Here is a 16,620-nt window from a genome sequence, read left to right as displayed (position 1 = left end):
AGAGAAAATAAAACATGACAGTAGTAAGCCCTAGTTTTAGTTAGTTGGAAAAACAAGAATGGAGGAAACGAGTCGAGCTGCCGCTGTACTTTTAATAGAAAAACTGCTATTGCCAGAAATAATACATTTGGTCTCGAATACTGTAGAAAGGAGAGCAACACAAAGGCTGACACACAGCACTGTAAATGGGGAACTCCGTAGTCTATTTCAATCAACTGGTGGTTGGCCCAGAAAAGAGTTTAGCAACCCAACAAGTACATCACCAAGGCATCAGACAAGAGAAAACTTTTGTCCAAGTCATACACAATGCTGAATTTGTTCATATTAAATACTATACCGAGGACGACCCACAGTACCAGTTTGAATAGTTGGCAGTTCAAGATCTCTGTTGAGACACTCTAAAACTGTCGTTGAATGTCGTTGTCGTTCCTCGTTGAACTCATGTCTACTTATTTGTTCAAGGCAACAGAGTACTCCAGTAAAGTATTGCCTAATATCCTCTTTGTTACTGTTTGCATTTTTCATCAACAATGTATGTGCCACAACAAAACTTAAAAGTACAAGCTTCATTTTAAACAAAGATAATTTTAAGCTACCAGAAAACAGATGCTGACTAACTGATCTCAAGTCACAAATTTACGGTTGTTTTGTTTACACATTTTGAGTGTATCTATTGTCAGAACATGTAGAGAGTGCAAGCGTTTTCAGTGTAGTGAGCGCAAGTGCTTTTCAGTGATAATGTCCCTAACGGCACCTCATAGAACACCCCCCCCCCCCCCCCCACTCTACTGCTAATTTACTTTTTACCAAAAGTAAATCAGCAGTGGGGTCTTTTTTTTTTTTCTTTTTTTTTATGGATGTATCTACCTAATGTAGCCCAATGTTAGCTGCTAGCTCAGTAATGTGACACCATAACTGGTACTGTACTAGCAACGCTAAAGTTAATAAAATAGTTTGCTAACAAAAGACCAAGAGCACTAAATGTGTATATAGATTTTATAGTTATTTACAAGTATGTTATTTTCCTGTTTTTGTCTGCTGCTAAGGTTTTTTTGTTTGTTTTGTTTTTACTGTTAACCAATGTGAAAATAAAAATCAGATTCTGTAAATGCTTTTTGACGTGATTATTTAATGGGGGTTTCGAGAATATAATGGTAATGAACATTAGTTAAAAGTGTTATGGAATAAAAAATATGGGATTTTCTGCCTAGGGCCCCTTCAGACTCTAGAATCTGGGCGAGTGCATGTGTGGCGACACCAAGAGAATGGTACAGGCCTGACTGTTTGACCCCTACGGTGAGGGGGTTCGGAGGCTCTGTTATGCTATGGGGGCATTTTCCTGGCATGGTTTGGGTCCATTTGTCCCCTTAGAGGGAAGGGTCACTGCAAATCATGACAAAGTTATTCTGAGTGATCATCCTATGGTGAAACATTTCTCTCCTGATGGGAGTGGTCTCTTCCAGGATGACAATGCCCCCATCCACAGGGCACGAGGGTCACTGAATGGTTTGAGTATGACAATGATGTGAATCATATGCTGTGGCCTTCGCAGTCACCAGATCTCAACCCAATTGAACACCTATGGGAGATTTTGGACCAACATGTTATCTTTTGGAAGAACGGTATTTATCCCTCCAGTAGAGTCCAGAGACTTGTAGAATCTGTGCCAAGAGCACTGAAGCTGTTCTGGCAGTTCATGGTGGACAAACACCTTACTGAGACACTTTATATTGTTTTTTCCTTTAATTTTCAGCCATCTGTATGTGTTACAGTATCGTAATCATTCATGAAGAAACTAGCATTTCACACAGTTCTCTCAAATAATGAAACTGGTAATATTTATCTGAAAACATATTCAGAATGTAGTGTTTCTTAACACTGATAAAACCTGAAATTACCATTATATAAGTGTGAGAGTAATAAATAGATAAATATGTAAAGTAAAATCTGTAAATCTAAGGTACGTTGCAATTCAAGGTGTTATGCCAACTTATGTTCATGTTTACAGTATATTATTTAAAAGCAACACCATTCAAATATTTTGGAATGTATGCACCACAATGCATTGAAGTAATTTTGTTCAGTTACTAGTGTGTTACCATAGCTGTCATATAATTAAAACTGCATGTTTACTGATGCTGTGGCTTATGCAAAGTGTTCGATCTATACTTTTTCCATAAAGTAATATCTAATTTGTTGTTCAATAAATTGTAATGCAAAATATTTTTAATAATTTCCAAAGTTGTATAATGATATATGATAATAACAATAACAACAATAATAATGCATTGTCAAATGTTGCTATATCTGGCTTCTCAACAAAGGTAACAACAACGAATATAGTAAAGGGTGTGATCAATGGATAGTTCTTTTTACGATACTAGAACTTTCATGACAGTTGTGAAAATATCCTTAAAATAAATCTGTTCAATCTCCATAGTGTATTTCTGGAAACCATACAAGCATGATTATGAAAAAACAAAAGTGCAGGAACCCTATGGAGAACCAAATCTGAAGAGGTCACTACGCCATCCTTAGAAATTAAACTAGGCTGTTAACACACACAAGAACAGCTAACCCTAATTACTGAAGCAGAACATGTACCATGTTCTCAGGGAATTCGGCGTCTCACCAATTTAGTGTAGCAGCAGTGCTGTTATAGGGCTGTGAAATTCTCTGCATTTTAAGTAGTCTAAATTTGGAAGAACCAAGGTGCTGATAGTTAAGTAATGAAAATGTATTATCTATGTTATTTGCGAATATGTAAAAGGGAAAAACAGTTTCTGTAGTATTGTTAATCCTAATTTAGATATTATATAGACTTACACTGAAAAAATATGTATACCAATAATAGTACTTCCATTTAAGCAATCTTTTTAATTACTAAAAACAAAACAAAACATTGTAATACAAACTAAATTCAGAGCATTTACCAGTCATATCCAATGTAAAATTAAATATGTGTAGAATAGGTTTTAAAATATATAATCTTAGAATTATATAGTTATTTTTAACTATATTCAGAGTCCTGCAGATGTATATAAAATATTCCATAATTGCCTCCTGCACTTATAAAAACCAAACACCAATGTGAAACACAGAGTAGTTGCATGTATATGTTCTGCAGTGAAGACAAAAACACTATATAAAGGTTATATTGAGAAAAGGTCTTTAAGAGCAAACATACAGGTATGAAATCTTTCCACTGAATTCATGGATTCATGGGGACATCTTCTGGAGATCATGTGTAAAGGCAAACACTGTACCACCTTTCAATTAAACATGCAGTATTAATAATAGTGTCTGGTTTCAGTACAAACAAGGGTTACTGGAATTGTGACAGCTCAAATACTTTTCTAACACATACAGACATTTAGATTGAAGCATTTAATATATAAACACGATGGCGTTACCAAATTCTTTAGATTTTCACATATTAATACTAAGGAAAATAGAATAATTATATCATAGTTTTTGTCCTGAAAGCATGTCTGTATTTGTAGAATAGGTGTATAACTGTCTACATAGTACACAATAATACAGACTCCAAAACTCTCTGAACTTGATGAGATAGAACTCCCTAATCTACTCAATAATAACTCAATAATTAATGTTATGTATTAAAAACAAATATTTACTTTAGTGTCATTCAGGGTTAAAAACACATTAAGTATGTCACATCCTTGCACTAAGATTTCATGAAGGGTAAGCTTGGTTGAAACTGTGACAGAAGGTCTTCAACACAAAAGAAGATTAAGGGGAATTATAATTTCCTCTTTTAGATACAACTAAATAAACATAAATAATCCTAATTTATTTTGATCATGTCTGTTACACTGTTTATGAAGAAACATAAGTGTGTGTGTGTGTGTGTGTGTTTATATTAGTTTTATCTAAAAGGGGAATAAAATCCCCATTAAAGGTTTTGTCTGATGTTTATTAACACAGACATGTTGTACCATGAAGCATAGTAACATATTTATTAACACAATACAATACGATCAGGAATGTACAGCTATACTAATGATACAAAAATACCTTGCAGTAAATAAAATAGGTCACGACTTGCAAGAATAAGAAAACAAGCGTATCCTATTTATAAACAAGGAAAGCACAGGATAGACAAAAAAACAAACTGCATCCACTGTGGTTTCATTTTTTTATGCTGTGTTTGGTAAATATATGTAGTATAAAGAACTTGACTTCAAACAGTTTAGCTTTTAGATGATAGAAAAAAAATAACTTTAAGAATGTCTTGAAAGCTTTTATTGCAAAACCAGCATTTATAGATCTAAAAGCTCTACATTGCTGGAATGGTAAGCTGGGCTTTACCTTTAAACCAGTTTCAGTTTTAGCGAGTTTCAATTTCACAGCATGCACCCAAGCAGCAGGGGACATTTGTAACATTTCAGCAACTTTCAGCTACTTGTTTAAATTACAAATTACAAGATAATTTGTTGTCAAAGATATGTTAATACATTCAACCTAAAAAAAAGACGGTTTCCCCAATGGCTTGATGAGATGAGAGATTTTATAGTAGTGAGTCTTCATGTAATCAGCAGCTACCTGATTTGAATCCTGATAATGCCAAGCTGCCAGTTTTGGCGCTGGATTCACACTGGAAACTGCACTGGCCACTGGACTCCTGGCAGAGTTACAGTCTGTTCTCCAGGGTTCAGCTGCTATTCTATAAATGTAATAAGGCACTCAAGGGCAAGTATTGTTCTTCCTCTCACGTCTCAAAGCCTGCCCAAAATGGGGAGAATATCCTTTAAATCTTATGCCTGTGGGGCCATGTATGTCCACTGTACTGTGTTACTAGAACAATTAACCCTTCAGAGACTGACACTAAATACATGTTTATTATTATTTGTTTACATATAAGCAATATACTGTACAGTTACATACACACATTGTATATTGACATTAGCACACTTTGGTGTGTATATTGGGAGAGCCAGTGTGCTTACTTCAATTTTAGAAGAAGAAAAAAGCAATCCCACTTTTTGGGAGCAGATATTTGTTTTGTTTTCAAATTTAATATAAACATATAGATATATTAATACTGAGTGAACAAGGAAATTGAAGCACATAAATGGAGAAGTGTGCTTAAATCAACATTGTACTGTAGAAATTATACTCAATGTATACTTGCAATGGGAATAGAGTTTAGCAGTGATATTCCATTCATATGGAGTTACCAAATATACATGTATGCATGCTTTTCAGGTATAAAAAAAAAAGTTGATGTGTTAAGACATTTTTAAACCTCCTATTCATTCTATATCCATTTTTGACTAAGTTAACACTTCCCCTTAATGCTGAACTAGAAATGCAATTAATATCTACATTAGATTGTTATAATATATTTTTCAAATACGATTTTAGTTTAAAAAAGTCTGACAGTGTCAATATTTCAGTGTCATTGGATCTGAACTTATCTGTGTTTGATAGAACATCTAATGATATACACCGATCAGCCATAACATTATGAGGTTGGGTGGGATATATTAGGCAGCAAGTGGACAATGTGTCCTCAAAGTTGATGTGTTAGAAGCAGGAAAAATGGGCAAGCGTAAGGATCTGAGCGACTTTGACAAGGGCCAAATTGTGATGGCTAGACGACTGGGTCAGAGCATCTCCAAAACTGCAGCTCTTGTGGGGTGTTCCCGGTCTGCAGTGGTCAGTACCTATCAAAAGTGGTCCAAGGAAGGAAAAGCGGTGAACCGGCGACAGGGTCATGGGTGGCCAAGGTTCACTGATGCACGTGGGGAGCAAAGGCTGGCCCGTGTGGTCCGATCCAACAGACGAGCTACTGTATCTCAAATTGCTGAAAAAGTGAATGCTGGTTCTGATAGAAAGGTGTCAGAACACACAGTGCATCTCAGTTTGTTGCGTATGGGGCTGCGTCGCCGCAGACCAGTCAGGGTGCCTATGCTGACCCCTGTCCACTGCCGAAAGCGCCTTCAATGGGCACGTGAGCATCAGAACTGGACCACGGAGCAATGGAAGAAGGTGGCCTGGTCTGATGAATCACGAGTTCAAGGTGTTGACTTGGCCTCCAAATTCCCCAGATCTCAGTCCAATCGAGCATCTGTGGGATGTGCTGGACAAAAAAGTCCGATCCATGGAGGTCCCACCTCGCAACTTACAGTACTTAAAGTATCTGCTGCTAACGTCTCAGTGCCAGATACCACAGCACACCTTCAGAGGTCTAGTGGAGTCCATGCCTCGATGGGTCAGGGCTGTTTTGGTGGCAAAAGGGGGACCTACACAATATTAGGCGGGTGGTCATAATGTTATGGCTGATTGGTGTATATTGGATTAATCATTAAGTTGTTCTGAACAAGATAAGCCTATTTGCAAAGAAATCTGATCAAAAATGAGTGATCTGTGACCATCTGAATGAGCCACCCCCCTCCGCCTCAGTTACCCCCGGGCTCTGAATGACGGCAGGCGACACGGAAACTGTAAGTTGGATGTGTTTGAGAATGAAACCAAGAGAATAAGCTTTCAAACGATATGCGCATTGTAGGAATACAGTGTAACTTCTATGCACAGGAGCTGTGCGTAACACTGCCAAATAATGCTTAAGAGGGTGTATTAACACAGTATATAACTCTGAAATGTACATTACTTTTCAGTTTTTGGTAACCTAAACTTTTTTTTTAACATCTGGCAGTTTACCGCATACCTTTCACTGGACTTGAACTGCTTACATTTCAATAAAAACTGAAAAGATGGGGGGGTTCTAAAACTTTTGACTGATAGTGTATGTCTCTAGCAAGCATAATTAAGATAATGTTTAAATAGGCTTTGCATTAATACTAACAGAATATCAAGCTTCATAGAAGGCAAGAGCACACAGTGATGAGTGCTCCACAGATAGACATTGAGGCAATTAGCCTGCTTACCAGAACTAATTTAGAAAGGCAATAAAGGAAACCCTACTGCTGGGTTTATGTCACATACTAACAATTTGACAATTTGGAACTTCGGATTCCCACTGAGCACTGGTTACACAGTTGGTTAAAAAAGAAAACGTGGTGCATGCACTAGCAAAATCCAAAATACACAGGTAATTGCTACATTATATTTTTTACTCCTATGGTGAGTTTAAGTTATATGTTATTACGTTATATAATTTGTCACAGTCAGAAGCCAAAGCTGTAAAAATAACAAAATAATACAAAAAAGCTGAGCTGAATACAGACCTGCACACCTAATACGCACTAAAATAAAGTTTTTCATCACAATTATGAAATAAACGGATAGTAGAATAGATAGGGGAGGGGGTACATAATTGTAAAAAGCACTCTGCCATTCCAAGCAGTAGGCTAAAACACTATAATTTTGAGAGGTGTACAGAAAACAAATCTGGAAGATTCATTACTGTTCATTACAAGACTCATTACTCACCATAACTTTAATCTTAACTTGAGAATTAGAATGAACCCAAAAAGAGAAAATGCTTAATTGCGGCAGCATTTTTCATTATTTGGTGACCAGCTGAAATACCAGCAAAAAAAGTACTCATTCGAGCAGGTCACAAAATCATGAAGCAGTGTTACTTTATCTTTCTTGGTAAAATCCCTTCAACTGATAAATATAGTCCTCTGTACCAGATTCTGTGTATTAATCAACATAAGTATTAGAATGCAACAAAAAATATTAGTAGCATCTTCCTTTAAAGAACTAAAAAGGGTGAATGTTCTCACTAATGGATAGGTGAGTAAATAAATATTTTTCTCAACACGTACCTTGTCATTGTTATAATAGGATACATTTTCTCCATCAAACTTGACCCATCTCTTCTGAAACATGCAATTTCTAAAATGATAAAAAGGGCATAATGTATCACAGCACTTTTACACCAGCAAAGCAGCTTTTACAAAGTAACACCATATGCATTTTAGTAACATTGATTTCCTATTGACTGTTGTCGTTGTATTAATATTGCTAAAATAAGTATGAATCACATGTTTTAAAAGAAACTTTATGGGGTTCGGCTAATTGATAAGTAAACTGACGTGTCACTAACAACTTGCTTCAAATGCTTCACACATTCTCTATAATGCAGGTTTTGCTTTCAAATCAGCAGGCCCAATAGGTTCATCACATTTTTTATGAAAGCATGGCATGCTGGTATAATAAAATGTCCATATACAAAAAATGATATTTTAAATCTGAAATACTGTATGAGAATGGACAGGATTTTTCATTAGTTTATCTGAAATAAAAATGGGTACACACAGCTTTCTAATAAAATAAACAAAATTAGTAATTATTATTATTTTTATATGAACATATCATACTAGTGCTTTAAATTTGACTGTGATATCTGTGATGTTTTGTTTATAACACCAGTCACTTAATTGTATTAAATTTAATTTAAAAATGAAGCTGTAATTCACACTAGTGCTCCATGTGTTTAATTTTTTTAATAAGTATGTGCAACGTATCATTTCAGCTCTCAAACACAATAGTATGCTGCAGTTGTCTTTAAGCAGAAATCTATGATATAAGCCGAAACATTTGATAAAATCAAATAAATAAATAAAATAAAATAAAAAATGTGTTTTTAATGAGCAGGTAAAGGCAAACCTCTGACATCCTTCTCATCTTCATTTGATAAATAGGTTCAGATTACCAAGTCCATTGTAAGTAATTGGATGTTGCACTTTAAATCAAGCCTTGGAGGCCAGTCAGTATCCCATACACGCAACAGCTAGAACATGTTTACAGATACAGAATACTTGGACAATAATAAAATTACCTAGTTCTAGCATTGTTCTTATACATCAGTCCGTTCAACATTTTCACAATTGTTTGAAAAGCAAAATGTGTGGTTCAGCTGTAATAAAGGAAGAACGATCCCCAAGTTTGTTGGCACTCATTTAAAACGTTAGGAAGAGAAATTAAATATGTATGAGTCCTTTCCTTTTCTCTTTTATGTAAATAATACTTCTTTTTTTTTACTTGCATTGGTACTTTGAAATGTAGGGTCTACCCAATAAGATGTAAGGAAAAAAATTACTCTGGCTTGAATACAAATACACAGAACTGGATATCTACTTATTTAGTGGCTGAGCACAACAATCTTTTTCTGATATACTCTTCCATAAGTGTTGTTTTCCTACATTAAGTAGGTTCAGTATATTCCTTAGTGAAGAAATTAAATATTTTAAATGAAATATGAAAAAATGCTCATACCCCTGAGGAGAAAGTTTATCCAGCCATCCAGTTTTGACATGTTTCTTTGAAGACCCATAGTAGCATGCGTAAGGAGATATCGTCATATCAATCTGAGCTGGCAAGCTTTTACGTGCCGGTCCACCCACCGCATCAAATGCCAAGGAATAAGTCTCAGTGAAAGAGGGCCGGGAATTAGTATGTTGAAAGACCTCAGGCAGGAACGTGACATTTTTTCTTGGCTCTTTGCTGGTTTTTAATGTGGCAATGCTCTTTTCCACCATTGAGTACTCATAGTCAGGGAATTCACATTGTAATGCTGAATTTGCTTTTTCTGGGACGACAATTTCACCCTCATAATCCAAAGGCTCTTTAGTTTCGGACTCATTTTGTTTCCTATGGAATAAAAAAAATATTCCACACGTAACATATACCATCACAACATACGTTTTATCACAGAAAATTCTGACTCTGACATGGTTGATATCATTTATCATGTATTCTCTGAAGTACTTAGTACAAGCAACTGAACTGAGAAATACAGTTACACACTATGGGGGATGGAAGGAATGAACCAGGTAAACTGAAAACTATTTCTCATTGGACACATTACGTTATTCCTACTGGATTACAACTGAGCTAAAAGGTAATAGCTTTAATTCCATGTGCTGCAACTCTTACTAGCAGCTGTTTCAAATAATTAGTGCTCCTTATTAGAATTTAAAAAAAAAACATGTAATGAAATCAATTTACCGTAATTCCCTTTGCTTTAGTTTCTCTTCAATTTCCATTCTGAGTAAGGCATTTGGGCTTGTATCCTAAAGAAAATAAATGGTAAGTATTAATATCAACCAACTTTTCTTTTTTGTATTACTTATTTACATATTTACTATGCATATTGGTAGCTTTCAGGATACTTAGTTAACAAATTACAGTTTTTGCCATTACATATTCTGCAATTATTAATAGCAAATTGGAAATATTTATCATATGTATGTAAACTGTGGAATGACTGCCTTGTCTTTATGCTGTGCTGCTTATTGATGCTATAGTATTTGGAGGACAACTGTCCCTTAAAATATTGCTTCTCTTCCCATTCACAGCATGTGAAGAAGCGCTTGACTGTCAACAAGGCTACAAGGAGATAACAAAAAAATATTGCAGTATTAAGCACATTCAAAACAACCCCTGGGGACATACAAGAAAGATATTAAAAATCTTTAATTTGATATTTTGGAACTCTAAATGTTGTCTTTGTTGCTATTTGGAAAGCAGCACTTATTTAGAGCTATTTTTGAGAATGCGTTTAAAACAGACTAGCAATATATGCCTGTCATCAGAAGGCTATACAATTTGCTGATATGCTTAAACATTTAACTACTTATTAATCACATTACAATATTACATCGATAGTTTTAATTAAGTTACTGTGGTTAAAATATAGTTGACCCCACATTAACACTGAATGTACTGACATTTAATTCAATGGGGGGAAGATTCAGATTTTCTTCGCAGTGCATCTGCACTTATGTAAGTACTTTAATTTAGCTTAACACTGTAAATAAATTCTCACTGTCTGTCATGCAGTTTATATTAATTTATACATGGCAGTAGCCATATATAGCTACAGAAAGACAGAAGACTAACATTTAACATTTCATATTCATCAAAACATTTAAGAATGATTAACAACCTTGCATACTTGGCCAGCTGTGAAAACTACTCCCAAAAATCATGTGGGTCAAATGTAATTACGTAATTATTTTGGGTAATTATCATGTATACATTTTCATACCATGATAAACCAAACAGCTAAGTATAAGATAAGTAAAAACATGAAATGCGGTTTTCGTTACTAAATCAACTTTTTGAAATGCTTTATGAATGGTATGTTATTTAGATTCAACTGCTTGTTTGAATCAATGATAGTGATAATCACTTTTTGTATTGGAATAATAGTAATATTCATAATTGTATACATAACAAAAATCAATAATATGTGTTCATTATTTTGTACTTACCAACACATCTTCAGAATTGCTATGAAGGAATGTTTCACCATATGGGCAAATGGGGGTCAATGTTCTCGTAAGGGGAGCTATAAACAAAAACAATACATTGTCAGAAAAACTGATGCATGCATGATGCATGTTTCCTAGAGAACTGCATTCACAGTCTGTGTTTTCCAGAAAGAAAAAATAAACCTTAGAAGGAATTCTGAAAAACAAAGAATGGAGGCACTACGGCTGTTCAAAGTAATTTTGTTTTGGGGAAGAATCATACAAATGTGTAGGCCAGAAAATGTAAAAAAATCCACTACTTGCCAGAAATGTTCTTACCCATTGTACTAGTATATATATATATATATATATATATATATATATATATATATATATATGAAAAATGAGCTGTTGTCCCCAGCCAATTTCTGCAGCTATTTGCCGAGAGATTTCCCAAAAGAAACCAGCAGTAACATATTCCCTAGCGAGGACCTGCGACCTTTTACCAATTCCTGTGCTATCTTTGTTTCTCAGATGTACCATTCCCACAGTTATCCTCAGACTTTTCCTTTTATTGTTGTATTCAGGCCATTTTGCAGTCTTGCTCAAAACATCATCATGAAACAAAATTATATATCTAAAAGTTTGACACTATATAATTTGTGCAACATCGGCAGCAACACAGATATGGACAGAAATACAGGCAGTTTGTACTGAAACTTTACCCTTACATAGAAAAGCAGTTGGAAAACACTGCCTTAGGGAGACCTATTCAGAAGTCAGAAACATCAATCATTCTTAACTGTCAAGATCTATATCCATACGGATTACAAGAAGTGGACTGATCTCTGAGCCACAGTCTTTTGATGATTGAATAACCCATTCCCATTACTCTGACCACATTTTCTTATGCAGTGAATGCCTACACTTTTCCTAATTTTAATAATATGAGTTTAACATGGAAATAACAGATTTAAAAAAAAAAGTGATTCCTACCTTTGCTCTGCGTCAGTGCATTTGAGACAGAATGACTCGTACTGACATTAGATTGCTCCATAATGTTTACTCCTTGTGGATTCCTGTTGGAAAATATGTGAATGAAAATTTAAACATGTTTAAAGATCAACTTTTATTTTCTTTTTGTACACAGCCAGCCTCCTCCATGTTTACTGTGTTTCCTACTACTGGGCCAGCTATGATTTTTAAAATGGCACATGGCATACAAACAGATACACTTTATACCTAATGACATTTTAAGATTTTAAGATAAGATCAAATATTCACTGCTACTATAGATCAAAGTGATTCAAGAAGGATAATGTTTGCCCCTCATGTCATACAGCAATTTATTGACCTACCCCTCTGCCAATGAGAGACCAAAACGGTCTGGAATTTGTGGGACGGGTCTGTGTCGCAGTTTAAACGACCTTGACTGAAGCCGTGAAGGGGTCTCATCCTTAGTGGTTATTTCTCCATCATATATCTCATTTATAACCATTTCTCCTTGAAATTCGAATACAGACGAAGGTGAAGACTCCTCAGAGGAAGCCCTATGCTCAGATGTCTGATCAGTAGGGGAGGAAAGCAAAATATCTGTCTTGCCAGGACTTGAGGAAGCACTCTGTGTAAGATGGGAATGGAGGTCCCCATGTTCTTCCGTTGAAGTCAAGTAATCTTCATAGACTTGTGTTTCCTCAGGTAACAAGTGACTGCAACTAGTATTTTTGGAATAGTCTGTGCCATGTTGGACTTGAGTTGAGGAAACTTTCTTTCGATCTTTAGAAAAAACATGTCTTGGCCTGGGAATGGGTTTTCTTTTGATTTTGGAAACGGCATGATCGTAATTGTCTGTCCTTTCACGAAGGCCTTGCTCTTGTAGGGCCTTCAAATTACTGAGGATTCTTTTTCGGTATCCTGTAGGGAACACCCCCATCTCTATCAGAGTCTCATTGGTTAGGTTTAAGCAGTCCTTCAATCGATGATAGCCAGCCTGTTTAAAACAAACTGCATACTGCTGTAAATGGATACTGGTCAGCCAGTTTTCAATGTCTTCTCTAGTATCTAAAGATGCTGACATAATGATAGTAAAATCATTCCTCTATGACCCTGTAATGAAAGAGACACATGCAATCTCCATGTCCCCTGATGTGTTATTGTTGATATCTCCTCTACTGGAGTAGCCGGAGCTTCAGAAGTTTCCCATACAATGATGACTGAAAACCTGAAATAAATAAAACAAATAAATCTGAAGAAAATGTAATTCAATAAAAGATATAATATAATGAAGAACATGAACAGAAACAATAAAAAAGTGTGGGGGGGGCGGTGGGGCACCTATTTTCAGTGGCTAAGATCTTACCTTGGTTTCCTGATTTGCTGAAACCACATACAATGAAGGACAATTTATATTTCACTGACACGAACTGCATATTTTAAATCATGTAAATCAATAGAATGTTAATGTAACATCTCTCTATACAGAAAATGTCAACATGAAAAAAAACGCAAGTTAGAAAATCGCTCAGCCATCTAAAGTGGAGATATTAAACTCATTATCCAAGTTACAAGAAACAATTGTTGCAAACATAGATATCTCCACTTTAGATGGCTGAGCCATTGTTTTGTTTCCATATTGACAACGTTTTTGGAATATAGATATTACATTAACATTCTATTGAACTTTAATTATCAAGTAGTTGAATGTTAATAGATTATCAATTGAATATCTATGCAATATTAAATTGGGCCACAAAATCTAAAGCGTTACCAGAATTTCATATGCAGGCTGTGGTACAACACTCAGTACTCAAAGGAAGTGGTGTCACTGTATAACACAGAAAGCTCAGTATATAGTTTCACAAGGTTTGAATGAAAACAAAACTAAAACGGGAACCATTGCTACATAGATGTTTTGGTTGATAAAAACTACAAAAGAAAATGTTTATTTTAGATATCAGAGACCAGTCCTCAGTTTAAGATGTCAGTGTCTTCTGTTCTGTATTCTGCCTGGAGCACTGAATTCTTTAATTAGCCTGGTCATTTGATCTATTACACATGTAAAACATTATTTAAAGCTATTCTACATTTGATGGATTAAAATATCATTTTAAATCAAGGTACACTAGCTGTAACATTGTGTACTCTGTAGAGGATCATTTAATTAATCCAGTTTATCAGCTAATCACAATAATTAGGTTATGGAGAGCTTGGTTAGTACAGAAGCCTTCATTTAAGACCCCTTTTATGCAGGATGACCTGCTGTAAGAAGCCTCAAATCACTAATCAGTTTTTCAAGTTCCCCCTTGGAAAACAAAAATGAACATCGTTAAAGGGTGTCTGATATTAGGGCACTACACTTGACATGCTAACAAAACCCATTTGTTTAAAAAGTCCTTGTTTTGTTTTGTTTAATTAATAAAATGCCTACATATGAGTTTCACATGTGCCAAATAGTGTGCTTTAATTTGATAAGGTTAAATAAAACAGTGATGTTGCATAGACAAGTCCTTACCATTTTTATCCATGCAAGTTTGCCAGACTGCTCTAAATAAGGCTCAGGCTCTGAGGGGAACTTACATCTGAGGTACTTTGTACTGCGTACTTTCACAATAATTACATTTGAAAACATAGAATAGAAACATAATGATACTTATATATGTTGATGTGTTTTCTTTTGTTTCCTTTGGTGACCATGTGTTTAGAGCAGCTTTGTTTTGTGGTTTTGTAACTTTTAATCAAAGTTTGAAACGACAAAGTTTGCAGTGCAATGCCTAAGACATACAACAAGCCCATGTCAACAAAAATGTCAGGACCGCAGCTGTAATTGTGAGTGATTGTATATCAGATTGTATAGTTTAGAGAAAAAAAATAATTATAGAAGAGTCAAAATTCTATGCAGATAGGACGTTAATGGCAATTATTTCTTAAAATATACAATGGCAATATACAATATACAATATTTTTTTAAGTCTTTAATGTAATTGTGCATACATTATTTTACTTTTCCTCATTATGTATTTGCATATATATCTTACCTTGAATGGCAGAGTTCTCAAACAGATAGCACACAAAGATGAAGTAATTACTACAGAAATGACCAAAGGAAGATTCTACAATACAAATGTAATTTGTAACAAAGAAACAGAAAGAAAGAACAAAATATTAATTAATTTGAATAGTTATCTGTAAGTTTTAAACAGATAAGCTACAAACTGTATTTGTTATTTGACTTTTGTTTTATGCATTCAGTCCTTTTTGTTATGCATACAGTGCATTGTTCAAGACTACTGGTAAACTAAAGCATGACAGGGCAAGTTAAAAATACCTTGACATTAAAATTCTTGAAATAGAAAGTACCAAAAAGCAGAACAACTGTCTCAGATGTTTAACTTTAATAAGACTCAACAGATGCAATAAAGCACCAGCAAATAAAGGAATATGATAAATACTTTGTATCTCTGAAGTAGTAATATTTTAAGTAAAAACAAAGAATGTTAAATCATACCACTTATATCTGCACAATGTCAATTATTAAAGAAGATATATATATATATATATATATATATATATGTTTTTATTTTTAGCAGTGTCAGGTAATGGCAGTTTAAAAATCCTCTAACTGATGAAATAAAGGAAATCATTAACATTCATTGTGAAAAACTTGTTTTCATATACTAACAGGAAATGATGCACCCAGCATTGGAGAATGCTGTCAGAACTGATTCGCACTTTTTACTTTTCTCTACAATCCATAGTTATATATGGAAATATATATATATATATATATATATATATATATATATATATATATAGTTATAACTTCCCAGGTATTAAAGATAAAACAAACATGAAAATTAATTCCTATTCTACTTCATCAAACACCGTCTCCATTAATAAGTCTCCTACTGAAAACCAAAACAAACATAAATATTGACAGTCATGAAATTATCTGTGAAGATGGGTTTCGTCACTAAGTATTTTATGAAGAACTATATAGCCTTTAATAAACATATGCCTCCTTTTGAGGACAAACAATTATATTTGTCAGTAAACCCGGACAATAGCTTTACAAACATTACTCTGGATTAAAGAAAAATACTTATGTTAAACTCTTATAAGACTGAAGTCTTAATTATAGAGAACAAAAATCTAAATGTTCATCAGGTGCTGACAGGATTGAATTTTAACTTCCATAAACCATAAAGAGATGGCCCGAAACCCAAAAGACCAAAACTTTTCCTTTGAACCACACATTCACAATCTGTCAAGATCTCTATATATATAATTTTATGCTTGTGTTAAGATGTATGAAATAATGCATTCTTAAGATTCATGTAGCTTTTTAAGCATTGAAACTGAGATAGTGTATTTTTAAAAAAGCACATAGAACAGACCTTTAACCACACTGTGCACAACATCAGTAAAGCCC

The 16,620-nt window shown here is 34.5% G+C and overlaps 1 protein-coding gene across 1 annotated transcript in view; it reads right to left on the bottom strand.

Annotated features, from left to right (window-relative positions):
- Positions 1-16,620, bottom strand: part of arap2 (ArfGAP with RhoGAP domain, ankyrin repeat and PH domain 2) — a 119,108-nt gene that overhangs the window by 90,268 nt on the left and 12,220 nt on the right. The window contains exons 3-8 of the mRNA XM_066719982.1: positions 12,551-13,413; positions 12,189-12,271; positions 11,214-11,290; positions 9,946-10,010; positions 9,214-9,588; positions 7,761-7,830 (exon numbers count right to left, since the gene is read on the bottom strand). Of these exons, the coding sequence (XP_066576079.1) occupies positions 7,761-7,830; positions 9,214-9,588; positions 9,946-10,010; positions 11,214-11,290; positions 12,189-12,271; positions 12,551-13,269 (1,389 nt within the window). The 5' untranslated portion in view covers positions 13,270-13,413. The remainder of the gene's footprint in view (positions 1-7,760; positions 7,831-9,213; positions 9,589-9,945; positions 10,011-11,213; positions 11,291-12,188; positions 12,272-12,550; positions 13,414-16,620) is intronic.

Source organism: Amia ocellicauda, chromosome 13 (assembly GCF_036373705.1).
Source record: "Amia ocellicauda isolate fAmiCal2 chromosome 13, fAmiCal2.hap1, whole genome shotgun sequence".
Lineage (NCBI taxonomy): Eukaryota > Metazoa > Chordata > Actinopteri > Amiiformes > Amiidae > Amia > Amia ocellicauda.
Note: the sequence above shows the minus strand (reverse complement) of the source record. Positions and strands in the feature narration are given on the sequence as shown.